Source organism: Sinohyriopsis cumingii, chromosome 10 (genome assembly GCF_028554795.1).
Source record: "Sinohyriopsis cumingii isolate HCF-2022 chromosome 10, ASM2855479v2, whole genome shotgun sequence".
Classification (NCBI taxonomy): Eukaryota; Metazoa; Mollusca; class Bivalvia; order Unionida; family Unionidae; genus Sinohyriopsis; species Sinohyriopsis cumingii.
This window is the reverse complement of record NC_142970.1, coordinates 61,143,457-61,162,136: the sequence shown is the minus strand read 5'-3', so window position 1 is coordinate 61,162,136 and position 18,680 is coordinate 61,143,457. Positions and strand designations below refer to the sequence as shown.

Genomic DNA, 18,680 nt, shown 5'->3' with positions numbered 1-18,680 from the left:
TAGTTGGGGTCCATAACTGCCAACAGTGTCATGTACATTAAATTCCACCATTTTTGGAGTAGTTGGGGTCCATAACTGCCAACAGTGTCATGTACATGGAATTCCACCATTTTTGGAGTAGTTGGGGTCCATAACTGCCAACAGTGTCATGTACATGGAATTCCACCATTTTTGGAGTAGTTGGGGTCCATAACTGCCAACAGTGTCATGTACATGGAATTCCACCATTTTTGGAGTAGTTAGGGTCCATAACTGCTGACTATGTTATGTGCTGCGGAACCCCACTGTAATGGGATAGTTGGGGCTCCATAACTGCCAACAGTGTTATGTACCATCCTGCAGCATGGCAGGAATAAACGTTTTCTGTATGCGAGCTATATGCAATCATGTTACATCTGAATTTGCAGTATAATGTATTATGTTAATGTGGATATCCCATGTATTAATGTAACAATAATCCGTTAAAGTGGATTTCCCCTGTATTATTATGTAAATAATGTGTTAAAGTGGATTTCCCCTATATCATGATACAAATAATCAATTATGGTGGACTTCCCCTGTATCATGATACAAATTATCAATTGAGGTGGATTTCCCCTGTATCATAATTTAAAAAATCCATTATGGTGGATTTCCCCTGTATTATAATAAAAATAATCAATTATGGTTGATTTCCCCTGTCTCATCATACAAATAATCAATTATGGTTGATTTCCCCTGTATCATCATACAAATAATCAATTATGGTTGATTTCCCCTGTCTCATCATACAAATAATCAATTATGGTTGATTTCCCCTGTATCATCATACAAATAATCAATTATGGTTGATTTCCCCTGTATCATCATACAAATAATCAATTATGGTTGATTTCCCCTGTATTATAATACAAATAATCAATTATGGTTGATTTCCCCTGTATTATAATACAAATAATCAATTATGGTTGATTTCCCCTGTATCATCATACAAATAATCCATCAAGGTGGATTTCTGCAGCATCAGGACACTAATAATCATTTATGTTGGATTTCCCCTGTATCATGATACAAATAATTATGGTAGATTTCCCCTGTATCACGATACAAATAATTATGGTAGATCTCCCCTGTATTATGATATAAATAATCCATTATGGTAGAATTCTCCTGTATCATGATTAAATAATCCTTTCAAGTGGATTTCCCCTGCATCATAATATAAATAATCAATTGATGTGGATTTCCCCTGTATCAGAATACAAATAATCAATTATGGTGGATAGTCAATTAAGGTGGATTTCCCTTGTATCATGACACAAATAATAAATTAAGGTGGATTTCCCCTCTATAATGATACAAATAATCAATTAAGGTGGATTCCCTCTGTAATCATGATACAAATAATCAATTATGGTGGATAATCAATTAAGGCAGATTTCTCCTGTATCATGATATAAATAATCAATTAAGGTGGATTTCCCCTATGTCATGATACAAATAATCAATTTTGGTCGATAATTATAGTGGATTTCCCCTGTATCATGATACAAATAATCAATTATGGTAGATTTCCCCTGTATCATGATATAAATAATCCATTAAAGTGGATTTCCCCTGTATCATGATACAAATAATCCATTATGGTGGATTTCCCCTGCATCAAAATATAAATAATCAATTAAGGTGGATTTTCCCTGTAAAATGATACAAATAATCCATTATGGTGGATTTTCCCTGCATCATGATACAAATAGTCAATTAAGGTGGATTTCCCCTATATCATGATACAATTAATCAATTATGGTGGATAATCAATTAAGGTGGATTTCCACTGTATCATGATAAAAATAATCAATTAAGGTGGATTTCCCATCCATCATGATACAAATTATCAATTACAGTGGATTTCCCCTCTATCATGATACAAATAATCAATTAAGTTGGATTTCCTCTGTATCATGATATAAATAATCAATTAAGGTTGATTTCCCTTGTATCATGATACAAATAATCAATTAAGGTGGATTTCCCCACCATCATGACACAAATAATCAATTAAGGTGAATTTCCTCTGAATCATGATACAACTAATCAATTACGGTGGATAATCAATTAAGGTGGATTTCCCCTGTATCATGAAGTAAATTATCAATTAAGGTGGATTTCCCCTTTATCATGATACAAATAATCAATTAAGGTGGATTTCCCCTGTATCATGATGTAAATTATCAATTAAGGTGGATTTCCCCTTTATCATGATACAAAAAATCAATTAAGGTGGATTTCCCCTGTATTATTATTACACAGTTATTCAGTTATTATTTGACAAGAATTTTAATGATGCATATATTCTGGTACATTAATTAATATCATATGATGCTAAAACAAATGCTATGATTTCACTTTACTGGTGGTATCAATTTTTGGGGGTTCTACCACAAACCCCAATTTTCAAGACCTATCACATCATCAACAAGGATAAAACAACACCCATTCCCCCTCCACAACTTAAGCAATAATGAATGTCATTGTTTACTAAGCGACAAAAATGATAAACAATAAATGAATTTGTGGTATACCAGTGACCTATAATTAGAAGAGGAACAAGTCAATCAATGATTCAATAAGCAAGAGACCCAAGTGGTATGAAATCTCTTTTCTAACTTAATACAGGGTATATGGAGCTAAAAGTAAAAAGATGCTATAATGGGTCACATGAATTTAATGCTATAATGGGTCACATGATCTTAATGCTAAAATGGGTCACATGATCTTAAATGCTAAAATGGATCACATCATCTTAATGCTATAATGGGTCACATCATCTGGTATGAAAGTTCTTAATGCTATAATGGATCACATCACATGGTATGAATGAAAGTTCTTAATGCTATAATGGATCACATCACATGGTATGAAAGCTCTTAATGCTATAATGGGTCACATGATCTTAATGCTATAATGGGTCACATCATCGTAATGCTAAAATGGGTCACATGATCTTAATGCTATAATGGGTCACATCATCGTAATGCTATAATGGGTCACATGATCTTAAATGCTAAAATGGATCACATCATCTTAATGCTATAATGGGTCACATCATCTGGTATGAAAGTTCTTAATGCTATAATGGATCACATCACATGGTATGAAAGCTCTTAATGCTAAAATGGGTCACACGATCTTAATGCTATAATGGGTCACATCATCTTAATGCTATAATGGGTCACATCATCTGGTATGAAAGTTCTTAATGCTATAATGGATCACATCACATGGTATGAAAGCTCTTAATGCTAAAATGGGTCACACGATCTTAATGCTATAATGGGTCACATCATCTTAATGCTATAATGGGTCACATCATCTGGTATGAAAGTTCTTAATGCTATAATGGATCACATCATCTTAATGCTATAATGGGTCACATCATCTTAATGCTATAATGGGTCACATCATCTGGTATGAAAGTTCTTAATGCTATAATGGATCACATCACATGGTATGAGAGCTCTTAATGCTAAAATGGGTCACACAATCTTAATGCTATAATGGGTCACATCATCTTAATGCTATAATGGGTCACATCATCTGGTATGAAAGCTCTTAATGCTATAGGTGGCGCTCACCAGATAATATGTACTTTTGAGACAGTGATGTATGTAAGGTGAAGTAGTTCGCATTTAAAACATGCACAGTGGAGAGAATGTTTGCATACCTCTATGCTACATTAATGTAATGTGGATGATATTTCTTTTGGATATTGTACTTTTGGAAATTTTACATGATTTAAGCACACTGCTAACTAAAATGACTGCTCCCTTGTGTTAAAAAATCAGTCTGAATTAGTCTAAAGTACACTATACATAGCAGCTATTAAAATAGGGAAAATGAATTTTGCCAGACTAGACAATACCAGCTTCTGAAAGTGCAATGAATGAATTACCAAATATATAAAATGTAAAAAAAGTTATCGGCTCTTTTTTATACAATTGACCTCTGAAGTTCAGGAAGTGAAAATGACCAAGTAGAGCTAGCACTTTTTTGAAAGGTGCACATTTGAAGTAAGGCCAAGCTGTATACTCTATAACCCATAGTACACCCATCAATCATACACCAAAATAAAGGGAATTAAAGGTTCTTTGCATTATACCTAAGATATACAAGGTCTTTTTTAAATAGCCAGTATAACCAGTGAGGAAAGCTGGGGACATTCTTTTTCTTTAAATTCCTAACCCTATGCAAAATGCGAAACTGTATAGCGCCACCATAATGGGTCACATCATCAGGTATGAAAGTTCTTAATGCTATAATGGGTCACATCACATGGTATGAAAGTTCTTAATGCTATAATGGGTCACATCATCTGGTATGAAAGTTCTTTATGCTATAATGGGTCACATCATCTGGTATGAAAGTTCTTAATGCTATAATGGGTCACATCATCTGGTATGAAAGCTCTTAATGCTATAATGGGTCACATCATCTGGTATGAAAGCTCTTAATGCTATAATGGGTCACATCACATGGTATGAAAGCTCTTAATGCTATAATGGGACACATCATCTTAATGCTATAATGGGTCACATCATCTGGTATGAAAGCTCTTAATACTATAATGGGTCACATCATCTGGTATGAAAGCTGTTAATGCTATAATGGGTCACATCATCTGGTATGAAAGCTCTTAATGCTATAATGGGTCACATCATCTGTCATTAAAGTTCTTAATGCTATAATGGGTCACATCACATGGTATGAAAGTTCTTAATGCTAAAATGGGTCAAATCATCTGGTATGAAAGTTCTTAATGCTATAATGGATCACATCATCTTAATGCTATAATGGGTCACATCATCTGGTATGAAAGCTCTTAATGCTATAATGGGTCACATCATCTGGTAAGAAAGTTCTTTATGCTATAATGGGTCACATCACATGGCATGAAAGCTCTTAATGCTATAATGGGTCACATCATCTGGTATGAAAGCTCTTAATGCTATAATGGGTCACATCATCTGGTATGAAAGTTCTTAATGCTATAATGGGTCACATCACATGGTATGAAAGTTCTTAATGCTATAATGGGTTACATCATCTTTCATTAAAGTTCTTAATGCTATAATGGGTCACATCATCTTAATGCTATAATGGGTCACATCATCTGATATGAAAGCTCTTAATGCTAAAATGGGTCACATCATCTGGTATGAAAGTTCTTAATGCTATAATAGGTCACATCATCTGGTATGAAAGTTCTTAATGCTAAAATGGGTCACATCACATGGTATGAAAGTTCTTAATGCTATAATGGGTCACATCATCTTAATGCTATAATGGGTCACATCATCTGGTATGAAAGATCTTAATGCTAAAATGGGTCACATCATCTGGTATGAAAGTTCTTAATGCTATAATGGGTCACATCATCTGGTATGAAAGTTTTTAATGCTATAATGGTTCACATCATCTTAATGCTATAATGGATCACATCATCTGGTATGAAAGTTCTTAATGCTATAACGGGTCACATCATCTTAATGCTATAATGGGTCACATCATCTGGTATGAAAGTTCTTAATGCTATAATGGGTCACATCATCTTAATGCTATAATGGGTCACATCATCTGGTATGAAAGTTCTTAATGCTATAATGGGTCACATCACATGGTATGAAAGCTCTTAATGCTATAATGGGTCATATCATCTGTCATTAAAGTTCTTAATACTATAATGGGTCACATCATCTTAATGCTATAATGGGTCACATCATCTGGTATGAAAGCTCTTAATGCTAAAATAGGTCACATCATCTGGCATGAAAGTTCTTAATGCTAAAATGGGTCACATCATCTTAATACTATAATGGGTCACGTCATCTGGTAAACTCTTAATGCTATAATGGGTCACATCATCTGGTATGAAAGTTCTTAAAGCTAAAATGGGTCAAATCATCTGGTATGAAAGTTCTTAATGCTATAATGGGTCACATCATCTTAATGCTATAATGGGTCACATCATCTGGTATGAAAGCTCTTAATGCTATAATGGGTCACATCATCTGTCATTAAAGTTTTTAATGCTATAATGGGTCACATCATCTTAATGCTATAATAAGTCACATCATCTGGTATGAAAGTTCTTAATGCTATAATGGGTCACATCATCTTAATGCTATAATGGGTCACATCATCTGGTATGAAAGCTCTTAATGCTAAAATGGGTCACATCATCTGGTATGAAAGTTCTTAATGCTATAATGTTCACATCATCTGGTATGAAAGTTCTTAATGCTATAATGGGTCATATCTTAATGCTATAATGGGTCACATCATCTGGTATGAAAGCTCTTAATGCTAAAATGGGTCACATCATCTGGTATGAAAGTTCTTAATGCTATAATGGGTCACATCATCTGGTATGAAAGCTCTTAATGCTAAAATGGGTCACATCATCTGGTATGAAAGTTCTTAATGCTAAAATGAGTCACATCATCTTAATGCTATAATGGGTCACATCATCTGGTATAAAAGCTCTTAATGCTATAATGGGTCACATCATCTGGTATGAAATTTCTTAATGCTAAAATGGGTCACATCATCTGGTATGAAAGTTCTTAATGCTATAATGGATCACATCATCTTAATGCTATAATGGGTCACATCATCTTAATGCTATAATGGGTCACATCATCTGGTATGAAAGCTCTTAATGCTAAAATGGGTCACATCATCTGGTATGAAAGCTCTTAATGCTATAATGGGTCACATCATCTGGTATGAAAGTTCTTAATGCTATAATGGGTCACATCACATGGTATGAAAGTTCTTAATGCTATAATGGGTCATATCATCTTAATGCTATAATGGGTCACATCATCTGATATGAAAGCTCTTAATCCTAAAATGGGTCACATCATCTGGTATGAAAGTTCTTAATGCTATAATGGGTCACATCATCTGGTATGAAAGTTTTTAATGCTATAATGGTTCACATCATCTTAATGCTATAATGGATCACATCATCTGGTATGAAAGTTCTTAATGCTATAATGGGTCACATCATCTTAATGCTATAATGGGTCACATCATCTGGTATGAAAGTTCTTAATGCTATAATGGGTCACATCATCTTAATGCTATAATGGGTCACATCATCTGGTATGAAAGTTCTTAATGCTATAATGGGTCACATCACATGGTATGAAAGCTCTTAATGCTATAATGGGTCATATCATCTGTCATTAAAGTTCTTAATACTATAATGGGTCACATCATCTTAATGCTATAATGGGTCACATCATCTGGTATGAAAGCTCTTAATGCTAAAATAGGTCACATCATCTGGCATGAAAGTTCTTAATGCTAAAATGGGTCACATCATCTTAATACTATAATGGGTCACGTCATCTGGTAAACTCTTAATGCTATAATGGGTCACATCATCTGGTATGAAAGTTCTTAAAGCTAAAATGGGTCAAATCATCTGGTATGAAAGTTCTTAATGCTATAATGGGTCACATCATCTTAATGCTATAATGGGTCACATCATCTGGTATGAAAGCTCTTAATGCTATAATGGGTCACATCATCTGTCATTAAAGTTTTTAATGCTATAATGGGTCACATCATCTTAATGCTATAATAAGTCACATCATCTGGTATGAAAGTTCTTAATGCTATAATGGGTCACATCATCTTAATGCTATAATGGGTCACATCATCTGGTATGAAAGCTCTTAATGCTAAAATGGGTCACATCATCTGGTATGAAAGTTCTTAATGCTATAATGTTCACATCATCTGGTATGAAAGTTCTTAATGCTATAATGGGTCATATCTTAATGCTATAATGGGTCACATCATCTGGTATGAAAGCTCTTAATGCTAAAATGGGTCACATCATCTGGTATGAAAGTTCTTAATGCTATAATGGGTCACATCATCTGGTATGAAAGCTCTTAATGCTAAAATGGGTCACATCATCTGGTATGAAAGTTCTTAATGCTAAAATGAGTCACATCATCTTAATGCTATAATGGGTCACATCATCTGGTATAAAAGCTCTTAATGCTATAATGGGTCACATCATCTGGTATGAAATTTCTTAATGCTAAAATGGGTCACATCATCTGGTATGAAAGTTCTTAATGCTATAATGGATCACATCATCTTAATGCTATAATGGGTCACATCATCTTAATGCTATAATGGGTCACATCATCTGGTATGAAAGCTCTTAATGCTAAAATGGGTCACATCATCTGGTATGAAAGCTCTTAATGCTATAATGGGTCACATCATCTGGTATGAAAGTTCTTAATGCTATAATGGGTCACATCACATGGTATGAAAGTTCTTAATGCTATAATGGGTCATATCATCTTAATGCTATAATGGGTCACATCATCTGATATGAAAGCTCTTAATGCTAAAATGGGTCACATCATCTGGTATGAAAGTTCTTAATGCTATAATGGGTCACATCATCTGGTATGAAAGCTCTTAATGCTAAAATGGGTCACATCATCTGGTATGAAAGTTCTTAATGCTAAAATGGGTCACATCATCTTAATGCTATAATGGGTCACATCATCTGGTATAAAAGCTCTTAATGCTATAATGGGTCACATCATCTGGCATGAAAGTTCTTAATGCTAAAATGGGTCACATCATCTGGTATGAAAGCTCTTAATGCTATAATGGGTCACATCATGTGGTATGAAAGTTCTTAATGCTAAAATGGGTCACATCATCTGTCATTAAAGTTCTTAATGCTATAATGGGTCACATCATCTTAATGCTATAATGGGTCACATCATCTGGTATGAAAGTTCTTAATGCTATAATGGGTCACATCATCTTAATGCTATAATGGGTCACATCATCTGGTATGAAAGCTCTTAATGCTAAAATGGGTCACATCATCTTAATGCTATAATGAAAGTTCTTAATGTTATAATGATAATGAATTTATTCCCAGGCATGATTTAGCTGAAACAATTTGCCCAATCATCTGTCATTGCACCCAAATAATAAGGAAAAGCAAAGCCAATTTTACTTTCTCTAGAGTTGACATTTGTCCAATATAAACCCTTGTGTCTTTTGTCTGCTCAAAGACCATGTAAAACAGGTCCAGAATGCTATTTTCATGCTTTTATTATCAGATTTACTGCCAATTTAATGATTTGTTCTGTCTACATTTATTTCTTAATCTACAAGATTGACCCCAAAATTAAATACATGAAGCTTATAAAAGTGAGTGAAATTTTATGTATTTGTAGCCAAATTACAAACAAATTATTATTCTGTGTGGATTTACAGTTCATCGCTATTAAAGGTAAACAAGTTATTTTGCACTTCTCCTGCAAAAGTAAAAAAGAGCTTTTACATCAATTTATCAGGATTAAACATTTAGTAAAATGACTGTTTTAAATTACTATTTTGAGCAATATGAATTTTGACCTCGCTACACTCGCTTCTCCATAATGCCCACTACTATGCCTAATTAGAAACAGGTCACTTTGCCCTAAAATTTGAGTCCAGTATGACTCCAGATGATCCTGACCAATATTGATTGAAAATGTTTGAAATTCATTTCTTTAAAAAAATAATGGCAGTCATAATGAAAGATGAATCTATGCTATCTGTTTGTATAAACCTGACTGACATAATATTATGGTACAAACATTCTACATTTATACCAAAGTGAACAATAAAACAACCAACTAATCAAACAACCTATTAAATGATCAACTGATTGATCAGCCCATCAACAAATCCCCACATCTGTTCACTAGTATTAACTCCATCTATTAATCAATTATTTGATCAATCACTTACAACAGTTGGTCTCATCCGCTCCATCAGGACAGTCTCTCTCCTTGTCGCATAGCCAGGAGAGTGGAATGCAGAGGGTCATAGAGCTGTTAGTACATGCAAACTGATCCTTGTTATTGCACTGGGGAGTGTGAGCTGTAATATACAAAATGTCACACTTGGGAATGATAGAGGTAATACATAAATTGTCACACTTGGGAGTGATAAAGGTAATACACAAAATATCACACTTGGGAGTGATAAAGGTAATACACAAAATAACACACGAGGGAGTGATAAAGGTAATACACAAAAATATCACACTGAGGAGAGATACATATAATACACACATTCTAAGATAAGTGCATGTACAGCTGTAAATATTGTTACTGACTGGTAATGTGTGTTCTGATGCAGTTCTCCATACACCTGAGGACTCCACAAGAAAAACGATAATAAAAACTTATTAAAACTTTCTGCATATAGGTGTGTGCATGTTCTTGGTCTGTACTAAGTGGTAATGATTTGTGAAGATTATCCATTTCCGATATGAATGTTTTGAAGAATATTTTCTATTAACAAGGATATTGGACAAAAATTTACAAATAGTCAAGGAATGGATAAATTTGTAATTTATGTGCAATATTGATGCACAAGTGATTAAATACGCAAGGAATATTCAAATTTGGTAACATCATCAAAATGCACCCATTAACCCCTGGAGGTTTTTGTCATTTTTGCCTGAAATGAGAGTAGGAAACACATTTTGTGGGCCATTTCTGAATACATCCTAATACATTGACTTCCAAGTGATTTCCCATTAACTTAATGCCTAGTTGTCTTAGAAACATCATTTTTCATTGCTATTTCACTCGCGCACAAGCAGAAGGGATTTTGTACTGAGATCACTCTTTTTATCATTTGACTGTCTTGTCCTACTTCTGCAAAGGTTCATCTATCTGTGTGCAGTTCAGAACGGCCTGCCTTAGATCTGAGACCAAAAAGTCTCAAATCTGGACACAAAATTGGATTCCGACCACGGGCGAATTTTGGGTGGAAAAAAACTGGGTCCAAAAAATTAGGCTTTTCCCTCTGTATTCTGTAGTGCAACTAGATATTCCCGATTATTTGGTATCATTGTAGTGCTACATCTGTCTACCTTTCAATAATACCAGACCTGCACACCCTGATGAGTCCATCTCAGTAAGGCAGTTGAGTTTTTCCGTAAATTCGACCAGTTTTCAGTAAGGTGTAACAAAATATCATAAACTGCTATTATGAAGCTGGAAAATGTAATAAAAAGTTCGGTATTCGGAATGTGCAGAGATGATAAACATCATGTTTAACTGAAAAGTTTGTAAAGTACGCAGACTTTATTTACCACTAGTACAGTGCACAAATTTTAGTTCCAAACCCTATGCAGCTCAATGGCTTGTTGCTGTCTCTCAACTTGGATGTAATTCCTGGAAATTGTTTTTCCATTTCACATGATGGCAGAAATCATATTTCCCGCCAAGAGTTATACTCAAATTGGCATGTGATGTCCAATAAACATAACTGTGTCTCTTCCAGCTTTTATTCACAAGAAAATGAATATTTATTTTTATTTTTCCTCTGTTTATTATTAACACTTTTCAAGAAGCTTATTTTCCCTTTCATCTTTAAACATGCATTGCTTGCTAGAAGCCATTTTTGAAAAAATTCTATGATCAACAGTTTGATCATGCAGACGCTTCGCATGAACAATTTTCCAGATTTTTTCGGCAATGATCATTTTCCCGTAGTTTTGCTTTCATGCCGTTAAGTCCGTATTTTAAGGGTAATTTTCGTAAGACTTACAGCAAAATTGTAAGAGTTGGCAGGTCTGTAATACCACCCACTTTCGTGTATCATACATGACCTTGATGCTACAGAGCTCGGCAGTAGGCTACTACCTCCCGCCACATAAACATGGTGACAGGGGTTAATGAGTTAAGCAAAAATCTGTCTTCTTCACCTTGTTTGATTTTAATATTCAGAAATTTGTTTTATCGGCTGAAGTACTCATAAAGAGTGAATCCTAATAACTAGAACAAGGAAACGGGAAACAAATGTTTCTCATCTGGGCTGCTATGAAGAATAGAAGATGCCATTAGAGGTGTGCTTACTTTTGTGATAGCTGCTTTAAAAAGCCTATCTGTTAAGAGTTTGAATTCAAAACAAATGGTATTCTACATGCCAATAAATCATGTCACATGTCACATGACTATCATATTACCCTGCGTTTCTCAACAGTTATTTTCTAGACCATATGTCTTTTATAAAGAGCACAGTTCCAAGCACTATGTTTCATACAACTCGATCTGAAGATAATCACTTGGTAATTATATGAAGTATTGAATTTTTATAAAACATATATATATTGCCAAGGGTTTAAGCAATAATAATAATAATAATAATGACATTATTTAAAGATGGTGACACAATTATTCACAGTTCCTTACAGCTGGTCTCAACTTGTATTTGAGCATATATAATATCCAAAACTCTATGAAAATAAAAATGCTGAACAAGTTACTGTACTCTACCAACAAACACCGAAAGTACATCTTATTATCAACATTATAGTTTAATATAAAATACTTAGGTTAATACACTATAGTTTAATATAAAATACTTAGGTTAATACATTATAGTTTAATATAAAATACTTAGGTTAATACATTATAATTTAATATAAAATACTTAGGTTAATACATTAGTGTTCAATATGAAATACTTAGGTTAATACATTAGTGTTCAATATGAAATACTTAGGTTAATACATTATAGTTTAATATAAAATATTTAGGTTAATACATTATAATTTAATATAAAATACTTAGGTTAATACATTATAATTTAATATAAAATACTTAGGTTAATACATTATAGTTTAATATGAAATACTTAGGTTAATGCATTATAGTTTAATATGAAATACTTAGGTTAATACATTATAGTTTAATATGAAATACCTAGGTTAATACATTATAGTTTAATACGAAATACTTAGGTTAATACATTATAGTTTAATATGAAATACCTAGGTCAATACATTACAGTTTAATATAAAATACTTAGGTTAATACATTATAGTTTAATATAAAATACCTAGGTTAATACATTATTGTTTAATATGAAATACTTAGGTTAAGACATTATGGTTTAATATGAAATACCTAGATTAAGACATTATAGTTTGAATTGAAATACTTAGGTTAATACATTATAGTTTAATATGAAATACTTAGGTTAATACATTATAGTTTAATATGAAATACTTAGGTTAATACATTATAGTTTAATATGAAATACTTAGGTTAATACAGTACAGTTTAATATGAAATACTTAGGTTTAATACATTATAGTTTAATATAAAATACTTAGATCAATACAGTACAGTTTAATATAAAATACTTAGGTTAATATAAAATACTTAGGTTAATACATTATAGTTTAATATAAAATACTTAGGTTAATACATTATAGTTTAATATGAAATACTTGGTTAATACATTATAGTTTAATATGAAATACTTTGGTTAATACATTATAGTTTAATATAAAATACTTAGGTTAATACATTACAGTTTAATATGAAATACGTAGGTTAATACATTATAGTTTAATATAAAATACTTAGGTTAATACATTACAGTTTAATATGAAATATTTAGGTTAATACATTATAGTTTAATATAAAATACTTAGGTTAATACATTACAGTTTAATATGAAATACGTAGGTTAATACATTATAGTTTAATATAAAATACTTAGGTTAATACATTATAGTTTAATATGAAATACTTAGGTTAATACATTACAGTTTAATATGAAATACGTAGGTTAATACATTATAGTTTAATATGAAATACTTAGGTTTAATACATTATAGTTTAATATGAAATACTTAGATTAATACAGTACAGTTTAATATAAAATACTTAGGTTAATACATTATAGTTTAATATAAAATACTTAGGTTAATACATTATAATTTAATATGAAATACTTGGTTAATACATTATAGTTTAATATGAAATACTTTGGTTAATACATTATAGTTTAATATAAAATACTTAGGTTAATACATTATAATTTAATATGAAATACTTGGTTAATACATTATAGTTTAATATGAAATACTTTGGTTAATACATACTACAATTAGCTTCATCTGATCCATCAAAGCAATCTCGATCACCATCACAGGTATATGTGTTCGGAATACACTCGCCATTACCACACTGAAACTCCTTTACCTCGCAAGGTCTTTTTTCCACTGCAAAGCAAAAAATTTTTAAAAAAATGAATATTAATTAGCAATTTGAAACTTAATGATAAAATTATGAAAATGTTATGAAATATTAATTACCATATTAATGTATACCATATACACTCTAATAAAGGGGGGGGGAGAGCTTTACATTTTTCAAAATCAGGGTGTTTATTACAGCACAATAATGAAAGTTAAAGTTGTGCATGTGACCGAATATATTGTAATCTTTCTGCCACTGAACTCAATCATAGTAAATACCAGCAGATATTCTCACTTAGCGGCTTGTTGAAGTCTCTGATCTTGCCACCCAGGTTATGCAACATGTTCTTCTGAATGTACTCTTGTAATAACAACATTCACATCTGCGGATCTTTCAGCCACTGAATTCTACTATCGGAAATATCAGCACAGTTAAAATGAACAATGATCAACACATTTTCCCACTCAGTAGGTGGCTGAAGCAGGACTGGAAAGTCTTGGAATTTGCTGGCCAGCTGTTAAGTTATGCTTAACACTACACATATGCCAGTGACTTTAGTCATTTATACATCAATACAGTTATATACACAGTAAGAATGTGATCAACTGAGAGTACTGCAACCCACTCAAAATATAAAGCTGCATCTAAATAAATATATAAGCCTTTATTTTAAATCCTGAAAACCATCCTGATAATTCTGAAATCAGTGGAAAAGTTTCCCAACAAGTTCTTTCTTCCTACAGTTATTTTTGCAGACAAATTTGCAGAAAAACCGTGCATAACTATTATATTATTCTACCTTAAGGGTTCACCATTTTTGCTATTCTGGTGACAGGAGACGAGTGGAATACATTCTTGTAGTCAGTCTGTCAAACTAGTGAAACGACATGGAAAACAAAACAACAAGAAGGAAAACAAAACAAAAAGGAACAGAAAGAAATCAATACAACCCACCCCATCCAGTTGTGGCATCAAACTGTAAAAGTAACAAAATTCAAAATGAACCTCCAACTCAGATCATATATTCTGAGATAACCAAGTTCCTTTTTATGAATATGTTTGAATTTTGCCACTAGATTATAAAAGATGCAATCAGGTACTGAATATTGCAAATGGCTACAATCACCTGATGCATGGAACAATACCACACACTTCATGGTGCTACCTTATTGAAGATAAAATATACCCATACTAGTATCTAGCAGGTGAATACATTCTGCAGGTGTCAACCCCTGAACTGTTTATAGCATTTGCCCCATGAACCCTGGACACTCCTGAACTGTTTATAGTACTTGCCCCATGAACCCTGGACACCCCTTAACTGTTTATAGTACTTGCCCCATGAACCCTGGACAGCCAGCAAACTGTTTGAAAAATGGGGAATTTCTTATCAAAAGATAAAGCTTTGATCAGCCAACAATTGCAAACATTTTTTTGAAATGGTGGATATGATTACCATCAAGAATAGATTTTCATGAAAGAGGGATGGCATTTTATTTATTCTTCTATCAGACAGTATCTGCACCTATTGCTTTGTTAAGTAATTGTCATCAGGCAACTCTGTGGACCTGGAATCATTTCCCAGTTCCAAAATTTGAAAGCTATATTGTAACCCTTCTCTTTTGGGGGGGTTTCTCCTATCATATCCAGTTTCTTCCTTCTCAACAATACTCTAAGAAAACCTTAAGAATTCTAAATCTAAGTTCTGCTAACCCATTATAAAATCTGCATAACATAAAAACATTTTCCAGATAAAAAATAACTAAACATTCCTATTTGTTTTGTGACTAACCATCACAGTTTATCTCATGATAGAAAAAAACTTTATGACTACACATCACAGTTTCTCATACTATTAAATCACTTTGTGACTAACCATCATAGTTTTGTCATGACAGAAAATAACCTGACAAACCATCGCAGTTACTCTCATGAAACAAAATCATTTTGTGACTAACCATCACAGTTTATCTCATGATAGAAAATCACTTTGAGACTAACCATCACAGTTTTTCTCATCCAGTTTATTCATGCAGTCAGGTTTTCCATCGCAGACCTGAGCTTTTTTTAAACAGGTTGAATTTGACATGGCTGTTGTGTTATCCTTGCAGTCAAAAGCACACATTTCTCCACACCCTGTATACACCTGAAATAAAAGTAAATTACAAAGAAAATAAAAGGATACTATCAGTTATGTTCTGTGAATACAAAACTTGTCACTGGGTACCTGAGAATTCTGTTGATTTCCATTTTTTTCCCCAGAGGAACCATTTTTACTCTTTGCAGGGTACCAATAATAATGACAGATTTCTAATTTTTGTTTGGTGCCAATTGTTGTAGGTTTCTATTTTTTGTTGGGTACCAATTTTCACGACTGTCATGGTTACTTCAAATAAAAATTGAAAACCCCCAAAACAAATAAAAGAATATCTTCTCAATCTACAAATTTAATTACAAAACAAATGACATTTTTCTCAAAGCCACAAAACATTAGAAACAAAAAAATAATGAAGTACAGTAAGTAGTTAATATATAGTACCCCCAGTCTCATTCTTTTCAATCTTGAGTCATGTATTCTCATAACTTATCACATCAATTTTTGTTATGAATACAGTCAAACATAAATATAGCATGCTCACAGGTAAAAGAGTGTCACATATATTTGCATTTTCTGAGTCACAACCCTTGTTAATTTTATAGTTGCATAATGCTGGTTAAAATGTGCTATTGTTATAACACAGTCTAACATACGGTCCTGAAAACTGCATATTAATTAGGTTGGCAATGGTTAAAATTGGCTAGTGTTATAGCACAGTCTAACATATGGTCCTGAAAACTGCATATTAATTAGGTTGGCATGGTTAAAATGTGCTATTGTTATAGCACAGTCTATCATATGGTCCTGAAAACTGCATATTAATTAGGTTGACATGGTTAAAATGTGCTATTGTTATAACACAGCCTAATATATGGATATGGTCCTGAAAACCACATATTAATTAAGGTGACAGTATTTTCATACAATTAGAGATACTAGAAGAGTAAAAGTTGGAGTTCCTTTTTTTTTTTTTCTTTTGCTAAACAGAACCATTACTTTTGTATCAAGACCATTCTTTATTCCAAATGCCCATCTTATCCTACTTTTTGCAAAAGTTCATCTATCTGTGTGCAGTTCATACTGGTTTGCCTTAGATCTGAGATCAAAAAGTCTAAATCTGGACACAAAATTGGATTCCAACCACAAGCAAATTTTGGGTATAAAAAAAACTGGGTCCAAAAATTGAGGTTTTTCCCTCTGTATTTTGTAGTCCAACTAGATATTCCAGATTATCTGGTATCATTGTAGAGCTACACCTGTCTACCTTTCTATAATACCACCCACTTTAGTGTATTATAAATGACCATGACACTACAGAGCTCGGCAGTAGGCTACTACCTCTTGCCACGTAAACTCATCGCTAGGGGTTAATATGTTAAAAACATTTCCTCATCACACTGTTTAAAGTCTTTGTATTGTATTTCAATGTGTTGACCATTTTCAGATGATTTCATGTCTAGTTACACAGACTGGGTAGTGGTCACTCAGTGCGGTCACTGGCACATTATTTTCACTTGGGTTTATTAGTATAGACACGATGAATGATAGTTACTCTAGTTTGGCCGGGGGGGGTGGGAGGGGGCCTAAGTGGCCGAGTGGTCTAAAGTACTCTCCGTTATCACTGCCATCTCACCTCTGTCTTCATAGGTTTGAGTCTCAGATTCGGCCAATGTAGGTATTTGAGAAAGCTTGCCAGTAGCTTCTCGAGTGTCGGTGATTCTTTCCAGGATTTCCCGGGTTCTTCCTCCACCATTAATACTGGCCGCCATGTATAGTTGGGGTGTAATTTTTGAATAACGTTGTAAGTTTCAAAGTTACTTATCCATGTTAATTGTGGAGTTTTCATGTAGTCAATGTTAAAATCACCTAATATGAAAGTTTCTACATCTTCCTTTAGTAATGCTTCTTAAATTTGCACCCAAAATATATCAGTCCAATCAGTAAACTGTACATAAGTGTATTAGCTTTGATTGGGCAAGGGTTACTTCAATCCAAATACTCTCTACCACAACAGCCTCTAGATTAACACATCTGTTGAAACAAATGGAACTGTCTACATGGAGAAGAATACACCCAACCCACCATGGCTTCCCAATCTTTTCTTTCAAAGCTAAAGCTTTCTATATCATGTAGGAGCAATTCAAAATGGGAAGAAAAGTGGAATGGCAAAAGACAGATATACAAAAAGACAGACAAAAACAGACAGGTGATTACTTCATCTGAATTGTCTCCACAATCGTCATTCGAGTCACAGACAAAGTCCTGGTCAATACATCTTCTGTTCTTGCAGGTAAACTGGGTAATTTCACATGCGGGATAATCTGAAATATACAGCAAAAGTCACCCTTATCCAACCCATTTTGGTAAACATTTTTAGCCATCATCATTCAAACAGAAGGACGTCACTTAACACAGTTTTCATTTTTATTCAACCTAGAGGCAGTCTTTCCTTCCAATTCATCACCTTTGAGACTAAACAATAGGCCGACACAAAG

The 18,680-nt window shown here is 33.1% G+C and overlaps 1 protein-coding gene across 2 annotated transcripts in view; it reads right to left on the bottom strand.

Moving 5' to 3' along the window:
- The window catches only part of LOC149790231 (prolow-density lipoprotein receptor-related protein 1-like), a 393,476-nt gene that overhangs the window by 254,017 nt on the left and 120,779 nt on the right, over nt 1-18,680 (bottom strand). For both annotated transcript variants that reach the window (XM_089972262.1, XM_089972261.1), the window contains exons 15-18: nt 18,400-18,506; nt 16,089-16,233; nt 13,991-14,110; nt 9,829-9,960 (exon numbers count right to left, since the gene is read on the bottom strand). In XM_089972262.1, the coding sequence (XP_089828388.1) occupies nt 9,829-9,960; nt 13,991-14,110; nt 16,089-16,233; nt 18,400-18,506 (504 nt within the window). The remainder of the gene's footprint in view (nt 1-9,828; nt 9,961-13,990; nt 14,111-16,088; nt 16,234-18,399; nt 18,507-18,680) is intronic.